At 40.9% G+C, this 13,611-nt stretch overlaps 1 protein-coding gene across 1 annotated transcript in view; it reads right to left on the bottom strand.

Moving 5' to 3' along the window:
• Window positions 1–13,611, bottom strand: part of TG (thyroglobulin) — a 429,523-nt gene that overhangs the window by 272,501 nt on the left and 143,411 nt on the right. The window contains 1 exon segment of the mRNA XM_030189954.1: window positions 13,108–13,223. Coding sequence (XP_030045814.1) covers window positions 13,108–13,223 — 116 coding nt within the window.

Here is a 13,611-nt window from a genome sequence, read left to right as displayed (position 1 = left end):
CTATTTTCAGTTGTTTTATTAAATTTGTACTTGTCCTACTCTTAATTAATGCTTAAGGTTTGTTATTTATTTTCCTATTTGAAATTTGCTTAGACGCTATATGGATTATATCTTGCTCCCGTTATAAGCTAGGCGCTATGCTGTCCCCGCCCATCAGCTTCTATTGCTTGCATTATCTATTTTACTGTTTGTGTTATACTGCGCTAGATATGAGGGGATCTTATTCACTCTCTAGATAAGATTCTCATATAGTTCAGGTTTCTTGTGCTCTGTTTTAATGACGTACTCGTTTTAAAGACCTTAATAGATATGCATATAAAATATGTTTTCCCTTTTCTGTTGAGAAGATGATGACTGCGTGCCATGAGAATACAGCGTTGCTTCACTTCTTCAATTATTTCCTGTTGGTTCTTTATAACCCAACCCACCTTCTCTTTCCTTCTAATGCTGCAGCTGTTCTGTTTGTCATCATTTAGACATATCATTTCAGTCACTGATTAGTATGTATGTTTTATGCCGTATCATTGGAAGTTCTTAATGTAAGAATCACATGTTTTAATTTGTTCTTTTCCCCTTTTACCTGTTTAGTCACAAAAGCTTCCTGCCATCGCATTGGGGTTTATTTTATTTACTATGTTCCTTTTCTGAGTGTATGGATATTAATTTGTCATATTTATGGGTATTAACTTGTCATGTTTGCACAACGATTCTAGTGTCCTGTTTCACAATTTCTTGAATTATATGCTTCTCTTATATTTTCCTGTTTAGATGCGACTTCCAACCTATCCGGTACCCGCCCCAAAAGCATTTAATATGTATTTACCTTTATTTCATTTATTCTAGGGGTATAGCTCCGGACTACACATGTTATAATGTCTTTGTTAATATACATTTTCTTGCCTTTTGCTGAAATCGGTTTTCCAGTTACATATATGGTTCTCCTCTGTTACTCTTATTATAGTATGTAGTAGTTTCATGTCTTGTTTAAAGTCTATATTTTGTTTTCATATACAGCTTTCAACCTACCCTTACAACTTATTTTTGCCTTACATTACAAATTAGGTAGGCCCAGTTTTTATCATATAATATGTACACTTATCTTTCCTAATTAGTTTTCTTCTTTTACTACAGGTATGAATGAATTTATTTGTACTGTTTGCCCTTGTATTGCAGGCTTTCTTATTGTTACTGTTCCGCTCTAATGCTTTTGAGTTTCCTTCTCCTGGTTTGTTGAGTGGAAAATATATTGTCTAGTGAATGATGAACGTGGAATTTTTCACATTTTTTGTCCTGACTAAGGTGTTCCAACTAAAGGCTCTTTTTATGACTGTGACTTTCCCAAAGAGCTTACATTTGTTTTATTTTGCTTTGGAATATTTCGTTTTTCTCTCTCTATTTTTCTATCACTTCTATAGTAATTTTCAGGGGCTTTTCCCTGGGACATACTATACTTTTATTGTTTTCTTATATACCAGTGTCACGCTATAACCATTGGGTTTGATACCGATGTCTGGGACTCACATCCATCGAAGGGGATCCTTCAATGGATGACGGTATCTCATTTATTAGATTTTGAGCAGATTTCCATTCCATTGTCGGAGTGGCCTGCGGTTTCGGCATTATTGCCCACCTATGAGTTACTTGTATAGATGAGCGCGGGGTTAATAAAGAGACGTCTAATGACTTTCGTTGCGATTGTATACAGGTTGACTAGGGCATTCAATATTCTTGGACGGCTAGTTGTAACAGAGAAAATTCATAGTCTTCCAATGTTTTTAGTTGGGTTAGTGGCAACAGAGAAAATTCCTCACCATAAATTGTTCAGTGTTTTGTGGTAAACGAGAAACATTCCAAACCACTGTTGGTCCATTGGAGGGGTTAGTGGTAAAAGAGAAGATTCCTAATCTGCGGAAATCCATTGGACCGCTGCTCTTCAATTCATAGGACCTTATTCGCTGGTTTTTTGAATTCATTTTGGGAGTGTTTGCAATGTCCCTTTTTGGGGACTCTATCATGGCCTGGGGCTCATGGCCAAGTAACCGGGAAAATTCTTAGCAGGCAGTAGAAACCGAGATTTATTCCTGTCTTTAGAAGCACACTCTGGGGAGTAGTATTTATTAATTTGGGATAGAGTAGTATAAATATATAATAGCTGACACTACGTATTTATTTACTTTCGTACTGTCTCTCTATGCATATTTCTGTTTGCAGCTTTTGTCTTGCTTTCTCCTAATGTCACTTGCGGTCAAAGCGTTGAGCTTTCCGCTAATTGGTAATTTTTATTTTAGGTCCCTCTGTTGGAGCACATTAATAGATGCGTGAGTATGATTGTGTCTCTGTATGTTCTACTATCAGGATAATCAGTGCATGTTTTTGTAAACTGTTAGCACATTTTCATTTCTAGGTCTCCCTGCTATCCCTGAAGCTGCCTTTTGAACCACTGACCTTGTACCGGGTTCTGTAGTTCATTGTCACGTTAGTTGTGATAATCTACGGAGTTGGTGATTTTTAGTTGTATTCATAGTTGGATTTCTATTGGCAATTTTATATTCGGATTTCTTGTGGAGATAATAGTAACAGATTGTAGTGATATAAGTGTTTTATAAGACTAGATTTGCTAATACAATTTGACACAACCCAGATATCGGTGTTCTGGTACCCAATTCATTATGCTGCCTCTTGAGAGAGTGATAAATCACTTCCCAGGAGACCACATAAATCTTATAAAGTTTTGCCAAATATGGCATTCCTGGAATAAGTTTCAGCCTGGACTCTCGTGGCCCCGTAAGGGCACCTTCAATACCAAAACTCTGCAAAGGTTATTAAACTTTATTTACACATACACACCCGATTCCACCCGTCATCTCCACTATCAGATTCTCAGTAGATGGCTATTGACTATCACTGATTACGTGATCCCAGACACTGTCGATCTGACATCGTTATTGATACCTAGTGAGGTCAATCTTAATCCACGACCTAGTAGACGGCCCCCTGCAAGAGGCGATTCACCCATTCCTCATAAATTCAATGCTCCTAGTGTTAACAATCAGTGCCGGGACTGTCGCCACCGAGCTGAAGTACAGTGCAACCTTTGTTTCCAATTGGGACATTGCACCCTGGAATGTCCATGCTGGCACTTTGCTCATAGTCAAAACCGTCAACCTCCTTCAAACTCCCCATCGCTAGATGTCTCGCGGTTACAGATACGACAGCCACAGAAAGACCGCAAGCGACCGAGTGACCTCCCCTCGTTAGACAACCCACCTCGCCAAGACTGTAGGAATGATTACCCTAATAATCGTGGCCGCCAGTCTCAACCTGAAAAAAGCCCACCCATCGCTAATAGACAACCTAGAGACTACTATTCTGGCCCTAGTCCTGATTGCTATGCCAATATCCAGTGTTATCGCTGCCAGCAATATGGCCATTATGCCGTTCAGTGTTCTCAACCACGACGGCATCTGCCCCGAGCTCAAGTTCGGGCAATGCGGCTATTACGCAGCCGTCTGTCCACGACCATGACTAAGCATACCTAGAAAACACAGAAGAGAAGACCATTCTGCATCACAGTGTCTACTACCCGTTCAACGCTGGCCCAGAAATCAAAATCGCCCACCCCACCCGTCCATACTAACTGACGTAGTCCGAACCCGATCTGATTTTGTTGCTCTCAGTTACTCATACTACTCAGCTCCTCATTTAGTATCCAGAAATCATTTCTCTGTATATGTATTGGTATGATGTTTCTGTTTCTATTACAGGTGACATGTCTTTATTTTATTTTTTCTAGGTTTAATTGCAAGTGTATATTTATGGTACCACACAAATGACCTAACTAAGTCAGCAAGTTATTTATTTGTTTCTAAGCATACCTTCCCAGGGGAGTTCTTATCAACTACAGGGAAGAGCGATCCCCAGAGGATGTTCATTTTATGTTTTTTTTATATATACCTGAACTGACTTATTTATGCCATTTTACTTTATACGGGATCCCTTTTAAATAAAAGCTGTGTATTGCTCATTGTTAAAATGTTTTCTGCTTTAACTGTTACGCTGTTTAAATTGATGTTTAAATTAATGTGACATTCACTTCTTTAGTTTTTTCATGAATATAAAGCCTTCATTTTTGACATTCATGTGTGACATCTGAAAGCTTTTCATTATTTCCTTGTCTAAGAAAGAAAAAAATATTTAATAACCATTATCCGTTATATGGAATGAATGCGAGAAATATTCCCTTGAACTGGCCATTTGGGGGAGCATTTTGCGCTGATCATAGATTTTGTAATATTCTTGGACTGAGAATTGGTAAAGCTTTCAGACATAAATTGGGAAAATTATACACTCCACTTTCTGATTCCTTTCTATTCAAAACAGGTTATCACAATATGGCAACTATTACTCTTTTTATCTCTCTGTCTTTCACTGTGAGTGATTGTGAGAAGAACTGGTGTACATTATTCGTGTGCAGCGGTCCTGGAATTTATGCTTTGTGTATTTAACTAACACCTTGCTTCAACTAACTCTTACCACATGGTGGCTTTGTCTTAAAGCGATATGCTTCTTTCTACTTCTTTGACTGACTGAAAAGGGTTACTTAAACTCTATGTGAAGGTCAATCAAGTGGCTGCACTTTTTAATGTTTTTCTTCCATTTGTCTTTTTCGAGGAACCTTTTTCTTGCATTGCCGTCTGAATACGCCTTGCTGCAATTCAGATGTATAATATTTTGTTTTATTTTTTATTTTCAATTTTTTTTTTATTATTTCTATAGGTAAGCCTATTTTTTATTTTTATATATTTTATTTTTTTTGGGGGGGATTTTTTTTAATTTTTCATTTTCGATGCTTTGTTTCTTACCAAGCCTCTTTCCTGGCCCCCATTTATACCCATGACCCGCCTCCTAGCATTCTGACTTCTTTCAATAACTTAACCACATAAATTGCACTACTGGTCTGTTTAAGTTTTGCCTTTCCCCAGATGGATACAGGAATTCCGTTGACGTCCCTCACCGAGGAGACGACTGCTAGCAAAGAAGAACTACCCAATAATGTATCTGATCTGAAGGCTATGTTGCAGCAAAGAATCGCTAAATTAAAAGACAGATGCACAGACCCCAACATTACCCGGCGTGAGATACGAGACATTGTTGAGCGTGAGTTTCAACAGATGCATCAATTGGTCCACGAGCGAAAGAGACAGGCTCTCCACTTACTGGAGTTGCAAGAAGCTTTGGCCTCTACCTTTCCTTCTGAATCATCTAGCTCGTAAGTCCTACTGGCCTCCTGCAGCTGAGGGCTCAACCCTTGGTGAATGGTAGTCATCGTAGGTGAAGATTCCATATCTATTGGCGATAGATTGCAACGCATTGCCCTCCATACATCAATAATTGAACATTTACCATCATCTCTAAATTCTAATTGTTTTTTTGTAGATATAATTTCATATATACTATTGTTATTTATGTAAATTGGCTTTTCATTATTGAACCCTTCTGGTTTCCCTTTTTTTTCTTTTGCACTTAATTAGCACTGTTTTCCCCATGTTTACATTGTCTTTCATCTCTACTCAATTCACCCTGATTATGCCCACTAAGATATAGCAATGTATCACTCAGGCATACAGTTATTTTGCTTATTCCTTTGCCAGCCTCTGGCTCTTGATGGACTGCTTATGATGGTGTATGCCTAGATCCAACTTTGTACACCACAAGTACGTCTTTAAGATCTATCCAGGCCCAAATGATGTTAGATCCCCCAAAGTTGTGGGAATAATCTTTACACCTTGCAAACTGCTGAACCACAAGTCTCGGGTCCATGTGAAAGATATACAGATTTACTCAGCCGCCGAACCAGATGTTACCAGCCTAACCATCTCAAGACCGACCACTTCCTTCAACAGGCCAGCCTGAAAACCCAGTCCTGTTAGATCTCCGTCCAGATTCTTCAGCGCTTCCACCGCCTCAACCATGATCGATGAAAGAGAATTTAGAACTGATACTTAATTTGAGGATTACTGTTGCTGTTTATGGACATTATAGATTCATATTATGTTTTATCTTCAGTTTAGCAGCAATCCTGTCTAGATATTGAAAAGGTTTTATTTTTATTTTCCTATTATTTTCTTTATTGTTCTTTATTGTTCTAATTGTTTTTCTAAGAGTTTCCCTATTATTTCTGTTTAGGTAATTTAAAATTGAAGTTGATCTTGCTCAGATACAAGGGTAACATCAAACCCTAATACTGGCTAAGATATCATAATGTAGATGTAAACTCTGTTAGTATCAACCAGCTATGCAATTGTTTAACTCTGGTGTAGGCTTACTTACGTTGCATGTCTTTCTGTAGGTTTGACTAAGCTCCAAGTGGGGTAATGGATATATAAATTGCTTCCCATACTTCCAAGTCATTATGCATATGTCAAGATCCATGCATGACCTTTGTTACCATTTTTGCTGTATGAGGCAACCTCATACTTGTTATCCACTTATTAGTGCTCATGATTGGATGCCAATGATGAGTAATAGTAAGATCCAAGAATTCCGACCTGTTTAAGGATTCTGAATACCTATAACCTTAAACAGCAATCTGAATACTAACCACATATTTGTTGAGCCCATAACAATGCTTAATCAAAACCACTATTCCTTCCGAGGACCACTGAGAAAGATACATTAGATTATCTCCCCATGTACTATGCAACAGATACAATAGAAGTCATAGAAAAAACCTGAAAGTATTAGTATGATCCACCTGAAATTACTATTACCCGTATACATATACTTCGTGAGATTTTGTAGATGAACTCATGGTTTTGTCCCATTTACGCCTCAAGAGGGGTAATATCAAGATTAAGGCCCAAGGGGTTGGGTAATATAAAGGGAATTCCATATGCCCAGAAATATACCACCTACTAGCAATCCAAATTGTACCAGTTGAGCTTAAGACTCAGATAATTTTATGGCCTCATAGAATACCTTCTGGAATGGATGGTACCACGGTATGTTAACCCTGGTGTCACCCTATGGGATAGGGTGAAGAGGGGAATGTTAATATATGGCCTAGCTTTGGATCTACCACTGGAATAGTGAGGGCCAAAGCTAGGAAGCCTACAATAAATGAAGAAGTACCGACTAGGCCAAATAACAAGTACATGATTTAATATTTCAGAATCTGTAAAAAGCAGGTCTGAACAATGAGTCCTGACACAAACTGGTACAACTGTCACTTTAAATCAGATGAACAAAATGGAGTCTATTAGTTTTGTATAGAAGGCTACAGAGGTTATACAGAGTTCTTAAAAGTATTGCGACACAGACAGATGTGGAACTGTTATCTCAACGCTTCCCAAAACATGCTGATAAGACTGCGTGGGAAAGTATCATCTCAGAAATTGAGAGCTAGGTATCTCACCATAGACTTCTATGGAGAGGTTTGTGTATAAAAGAGGGGACAATTTGCCATAGCTTTGGACTCCTCCCCAACGCTTATCTCAGACGGCGAAGCCCTGTGCGGTTGAAACCAGAATCTGATGTCTGTATTTGTATCAACTTAAAGACTTGTCTTTGGGTAAGAAATAAAATGTACTTATCTATCTAAACCTATCTCTGTCTCTATGTTTATTGATTCTATCTTTTCTTTACCTAACATTTAGCCTACAAGGTAGATAACATACAAGTGACACTCAGTTTTGGACAGAAAGCAGTAGTTATGGGAATTAGATTTCGATTACAGCCCCTAATGCAAACCCAGAGCAGACCTCCTTGTGATTGGGTGACAATGGAGATTGGAGAAACCATACAGAACCTGTTATGTGAAATAGGTATCTTTAGTCCCCCGTGTGATCTGGAGTCAGAAAGAGGTCCAAGAGGGGGGAATGAAAACACAACGGACCCAGCACAGACCCCTGCGGGACCCCACTAACTACCCTCCTCCACTGAGAATACTGGCCACGCAATCCTACTCTCTGCTTCCTATCTTTTAACCAGTTCTTAATCCATAATAATACCCTACCTCCGATTCCATGACTCTGCAATTTCTTCAGGAGTCTTTCGTGCGGCACTTTGTCAAACGCCTTCTGAAAATCCAGATATACAATATCAACCGGCTCCCCATTGTCCACATGTTTGCTTACCCCCTCAAAAAAATGCATTAGATTGGTGAGGCAAGACTTCCCTTCACTAAATCCGTGCTGACTTTGTCTCATCAGTCCATGTTTTTGTATATGCTCTGCAATTTTATTCTTAATAATAGCCTCCACCATCTTGCCCGGCACCGACGTCAGACTCACCGGTCTATAATTTCCCGGATCTCCTCTGGAACCCTTCTTAAAAATCGGAGTAACATTGGCTACCCTCCAGTCTTCCGGTACTACACTCGATTTTAGGGACAGATTGCATATTTCTAACAGTAGCTCCGCAAGTTCATTTTTTAGTTCTATTAATACTCTGGGATGAATACCATCAGGTCCCGGTGATTTACTACTCTTCAGCTTGCTGAACTGACCCATTACATCCTCCAAGGTTACAGAGAATTTGTTTAGTTTCTCCGACTCCCCCGCTTCAAATATTCTTTCCGGCACCGGTGTCCCCCCCAAATCCTCCTCGGTGAAGACCGAAGCAAAGAATTCATTTAATTTCTCCGCTACGGCTTTGTCCTCCTTGATCGCCCCTTTAACACCATTTTCGTCCAGCGGCCCAACCGACTCTTTGGCCGGTTTCCTGCTTTTAATGTATCTAAAACTTTTTTACTATGTATTTTTGCTTCCAACGCTAATTTCTTCTCAAAGTCCTTTTTTGCCCTCCTTATCTCCGCTTTGCATTTGGCTTGGCATTCCTTATGATCTATCCTGTTACTTTCAGTTGGTTCTCTTCTCCACTTTCTGAAGGATTGTTTTTTGGCTCTAATGATTTCCTTTATCTTACTGTTTAGCCACGCCGGCTGACGTTTAGTCTTTTTTCCCTTTTTTCTAATACGTGGAATATATTTGTCCTGAACCTCCAGGATGGTGTTTTTAAACAGCATCCACGCCTGATGCAAGTTTTTTACTCTGCGAGCTGCTCCTTTCAGTCTTTTTTTCACCATTTTTCTCATTTTGTCGTAATCACCTTTTCTATAGTTAAACGCTAGCGTACTTGATTTTCTAGTTTCACTTCCTTCAATGCCAATATCAAAACCGATCATATTATGATCACTGTTATCAAGCGGCCCTCGTATCGTTACCCCCTGCACTAGATCATGAGCACCACTAAGGACTAAGTCTAGTATTTTTCCTTCTCTTGTCGGCTCCTGAACTAGCTGTTCCATGAAGCTGTCCTTGATTTCATCAAGAAATCTTATGTCCCTTGCGTGTACAGATGTTACATTAACCCAGTCTATATGCGGGTAATTGAAATCCCCCATTATTATTGTGTTGCCCAGTTTGTTTGCGTCCCTGATTTCCTTTAACATTTCCGCATCCGTCTGTTCGTCCTGGCCAGGCGGACGGTAGTACACTCCTATCACTATCCTTTTCCCCTTTGCACATGGAATTTCAATCCACAGTGATTCCAAGGAGTGTTTTGTTTCCTGCAGAATTTTCAATCTATTTGATTCAAGGCTCTCGTTAATATACAACGCTACCCCTCCACCAATCCGATTCACCCTATCACTACGATATAATTTGTACCCCGGTATGACAGTGTCCCACTGGTTATCCTCCTTCCACCAGGTCTCAGAGATGCCTATTATATCTAATTTTTCATTTAGTGCAATATATTCCAACTCCCCCATCTTATTTCTTAGGCTCCTGGCATTCGCATATAGACATTTCAAACTATGTTTGTTGTTCCTAAGTACATCATGCTTAGTACTTGACAGTATTAATTGGCAATCTTTTGTCTGATTTTTATTGTTATTTAAAGATACCCGATCTACTACAATCTCTTTTGCAACCTCTTCTTTGAACCTTTTCTAATTTTGCTATATCTTTTTTGAGATACAGCGACCAGAACTGAACACAATACTCAAGGTGCGGATGCACCATGGAGCGATACAAAGACATTATAGTATTTTCAGTCTTACTCACCATCCTTTTTCTAATAATTACTAGCATCCTGTTTGCTTTTTTGGTCGCCACCACACACTGAGCAGAAGATTTTAGCATATTGTCTACAATGACACCCAGATCTTTTTCTTGAGTGCTGACCCCCAAGGTGGACCCTAGCATCAGGTAACTATGATTCGGATTATTCTTTCCAGTGTGCATCACCTTGCATTTGTCCACATTAAATTTCATCTGCCATTTGGATACCCAGATTATTTGCAATGCTGTACTATATGCCTTTATTTTTACTTATGATGACAATAAAGATATTTTTACATAAAAAACAATAGCAAATGCTTATGACTGCCTATTTGTGAATATTTTTTTAATTTGACAGCTTTATTTATTTGAAAACGTCCCATGTGTAGATATATAATCATGAAATAAAATTAAAAATCACTAAAACAGAAACAACTGAAAGTGTTAGGGGACAAGCAAAGAGGATGCTGAGTCATAATTACAGCTCTAACCGATGAAAGATTATTCCGTTCTGACGGTTCCTCTGTGTACATCTATATGCTGCACAAGCCACATATTTCTATAACTGAGATTAAATAAAACTGTGCAGGCCTAATCAGGCTGTAAACTGTGAAAGCAAGCAATGGACGAGCGGGAAGGAAAGATTTAAGGATGCAGATGATAGTTTGTTTAGGGTACATCAATATGGCGGTTACTTGGGGGAGGCGGATTCAAGTTTTTGACATTATGCCATCTCCTGTTTTATTAAACCTCCTTGGCCTCCACCTACTCCAGCCCTTACAGCTCAGCCCCTTCTTTCCTATGACTAGAAGCCTCCCCATTGGCTGGATCCCACCACAGTCTCTGCACTGGAAGGGGGGAAGACTGGACAGCTACAGAGGGCTAAACTGTGAAAAATGTCCAGACACTTTAGCCATCACTCTGACTTTGAGCCCAGTAATTTACAAATTTGTAGAATCCTAAAAACAAAATCTGGACAGTTGGCAATCCAAGCCTCCTGAGCAGAGCCGTAGTGAGGGGAGCTGACACCCGGGGCGGGTTGCCGCTGCGCACCCCCCCCCCCCCGGGTGCAGCACGACGCACCCTCCCCCCCCCCCCGGAGCGCATACCTGCGGCGAGAGACGGGCGGGAGGGCCGATCCGCCCCGACTGCACGTTGCTGGGGTGTGTCGGCTCCGCGCTGGTTCACTGCTCTCTCTGTCCCGGAACAGAGAGGGCAGTGCACCAGCGCAGAGCCGACACCCCCCAGCGGCGTGCACCCGGGGCGGACCACCCCCCCCCCGCCCCCCCCTTCCTACACCACTGCTCCTGAGTGCTCAGCACATCTGATAGGGCCCCCTCTAAACTTTGGGCCCGAGGCACATGCCTAGCTTGCCTGTGCCTTAATCTATCTGTCTCTGCTGGTACTGGGTGCATTGATAATGTCATGGTGATACAGCGTTTGGGGATTATATCAACTAAGATGAACGCTGTATTATGACAAATGAGATGCAAGCTAAGATGAATGCTGTGCACTTATAAACAATAATAATATTGGGCACATTTACTCCCTTGAAAAAGCCACGAGAAGTTATGGGTGAAATGGGACCCCGTTGGGATGATTAGATAAGTATGCTCAGCTGACATAGAGGGGCATAATTGAACGGCGCCGGCCATCTCTATGGGCGGCCATCTCCGGCTCCGCAAGGGGGCGGAGCCAACTGAATTTTCAAAAAAGATGGCCGGCCATCTTTTTCTTCGCTAATACGGTTGGGCCCGGCCAAATGTCAGAGTTCGCTGGGTTTGAGATGGCTGGCATCGGTTTTCGGCCATAATGGAAAAAAATGCCGGCGATCTCAAACCTGGCGAAATGCAAGGCATTTGGTTATTGGAGGAGCCAGCATTTGTAGTGCACTGGCCCCCCTCACATGCCAGGACACAACCGGGCACCCTAGGGGCACTTCTAAAAATTAAAAATAAAAATAGCTCCCAGGTGCATAGCTTCCTTCCCTTGATAGTTTAGCCCCCCAAAACCCACTCCCCAAAACTCTACACCATTACCATAGCCCTAAGGGGTGAATGGGGGCACCTAGATGTGGGTACAGTGGTTTTTGGGGGGTTTTGGAGGGCTCAATATTTACCACCACAAGTGTAACAGGTAGGGGGGGATGGGCCTGGGTCCACCTGTCTGACGTGCACTGCACCCACTAAAAACAGCTCCAGGGACTTGCACACTGCTATCAGGGAGCTAGGTATGACATTTGAGGCAAAAAACATTTTTTTTGGTTTTTTTTTGGGTGGGAGGGGGTTGGTGATCACTGGGGGAGTAAGGGGAGATGATCCACGATTCCCTCCGGTGATCATTTGGTCAGTTGGGGCTCCTTTTTGAAGCTTGGTCATGACAAAAAAGGGACCAAGTAAAGCTGGCGAAATGCTCGTCAAGCCTGGATTTTATTTCCATTATCGGGCGAAGCCGGCCATCTCATGAGCACGCCCCCGTCCCGTCCCGCCACTGGCATTTTGGCTAATTTACACAAGAAGCGAAGTTTATTTTAACCACTGATGCATCTTCTCCAAAGAGCTCCTGCAAGATGGGCTAATTTCTAGATTTTTATTGTTCAGCCATTGAGGCTTTATGCAGTTTTGTGAAGGGGGTGGGGTGCATTAGCAATTATTTTGTGGGAACACCATTAACACACTAATGGCCTTTATATGCCTGCCAAATCTTTGTACATAGTGCATTAAGGGGTCTTTTTACTAAGGTGCGCTAACAGATTTAGCACGCACTAGTGAGTTCTTGTGCGTTAAGTGCCATGCAGCCTATAGGTATGCAATGGGCTGCATAGCATTTGGCGTGCACTAAATCCAGTGATGCATTTTAGTAATGCACCCAGTGATGCATCTTAATCTGGAAGGTTATTCTATGCATCTTGCTAATTTTTTTAAATTAGTATATGTTTAAATTACTACATTGCCCCCCTAGGTATTTAGCAAAAACACTATCCATGTGGCACTACTTGATACAGGTTAGACTCACTGAAGGAACTCAAGGATGGTATATTTACCTGTTCAGAGGTGGTGCAGTTGAAGTTTGCTTCCGCACTTCTGTACAGTTTGCACACTATTCCTTGCCCATCATTGGAAACTGAGAGGAAGTCACATGACTGATCCAGCGCACAATCTACGAGCAAAATGAAAACAGATAATTTACACTGATTTACCTGCACAGGTTTCATTGCAGGCCCCATAGAACCTATATCATCCTGCAGACACTGATTGTCAAATCATTATAATTGCTGTTCTGGAAAAATTCCTGAGGTCACATAGATGGTTCAGTATCTGGAGACATTTGGCTTGCAGCAGTTTTTCTCTGGCCCTGTACCACAGAGATTTATTTTATTTAAAAATCTTATAAACTACTTCTCTGACCCAACAACAGTCATTTGAAGCTTAATTTTTTTTCACACCTTATAATTCCAGCAAAATACATTCCAGTATATCAAAGCAATTTTCACCTTTAGTCCATGCACGGCTAACTTGTACAGCGCTGCGTAACCCTAGTAGTGCTA

The sequence above is a fragment of the Microcaecilia unicolor genome, chromosome 1 (genome assembly GCF_901765095.1).
Source record: "Microcaecilia unicolor chromosome 1, aMicUni1.1, whole genome shotgun sequence".
NCBI classification, from domain to species: Eukaryota; Metazoa; Chordata; class Amphibia; order Gymnophiona; family Siphonopidae; genus Microcaecilia; species Microcaecilia unicolor.
Note: the sequence above shows the minus strand (reverse complement) of the source record. Positions and strands in the feature narration are given on the sequence as shown.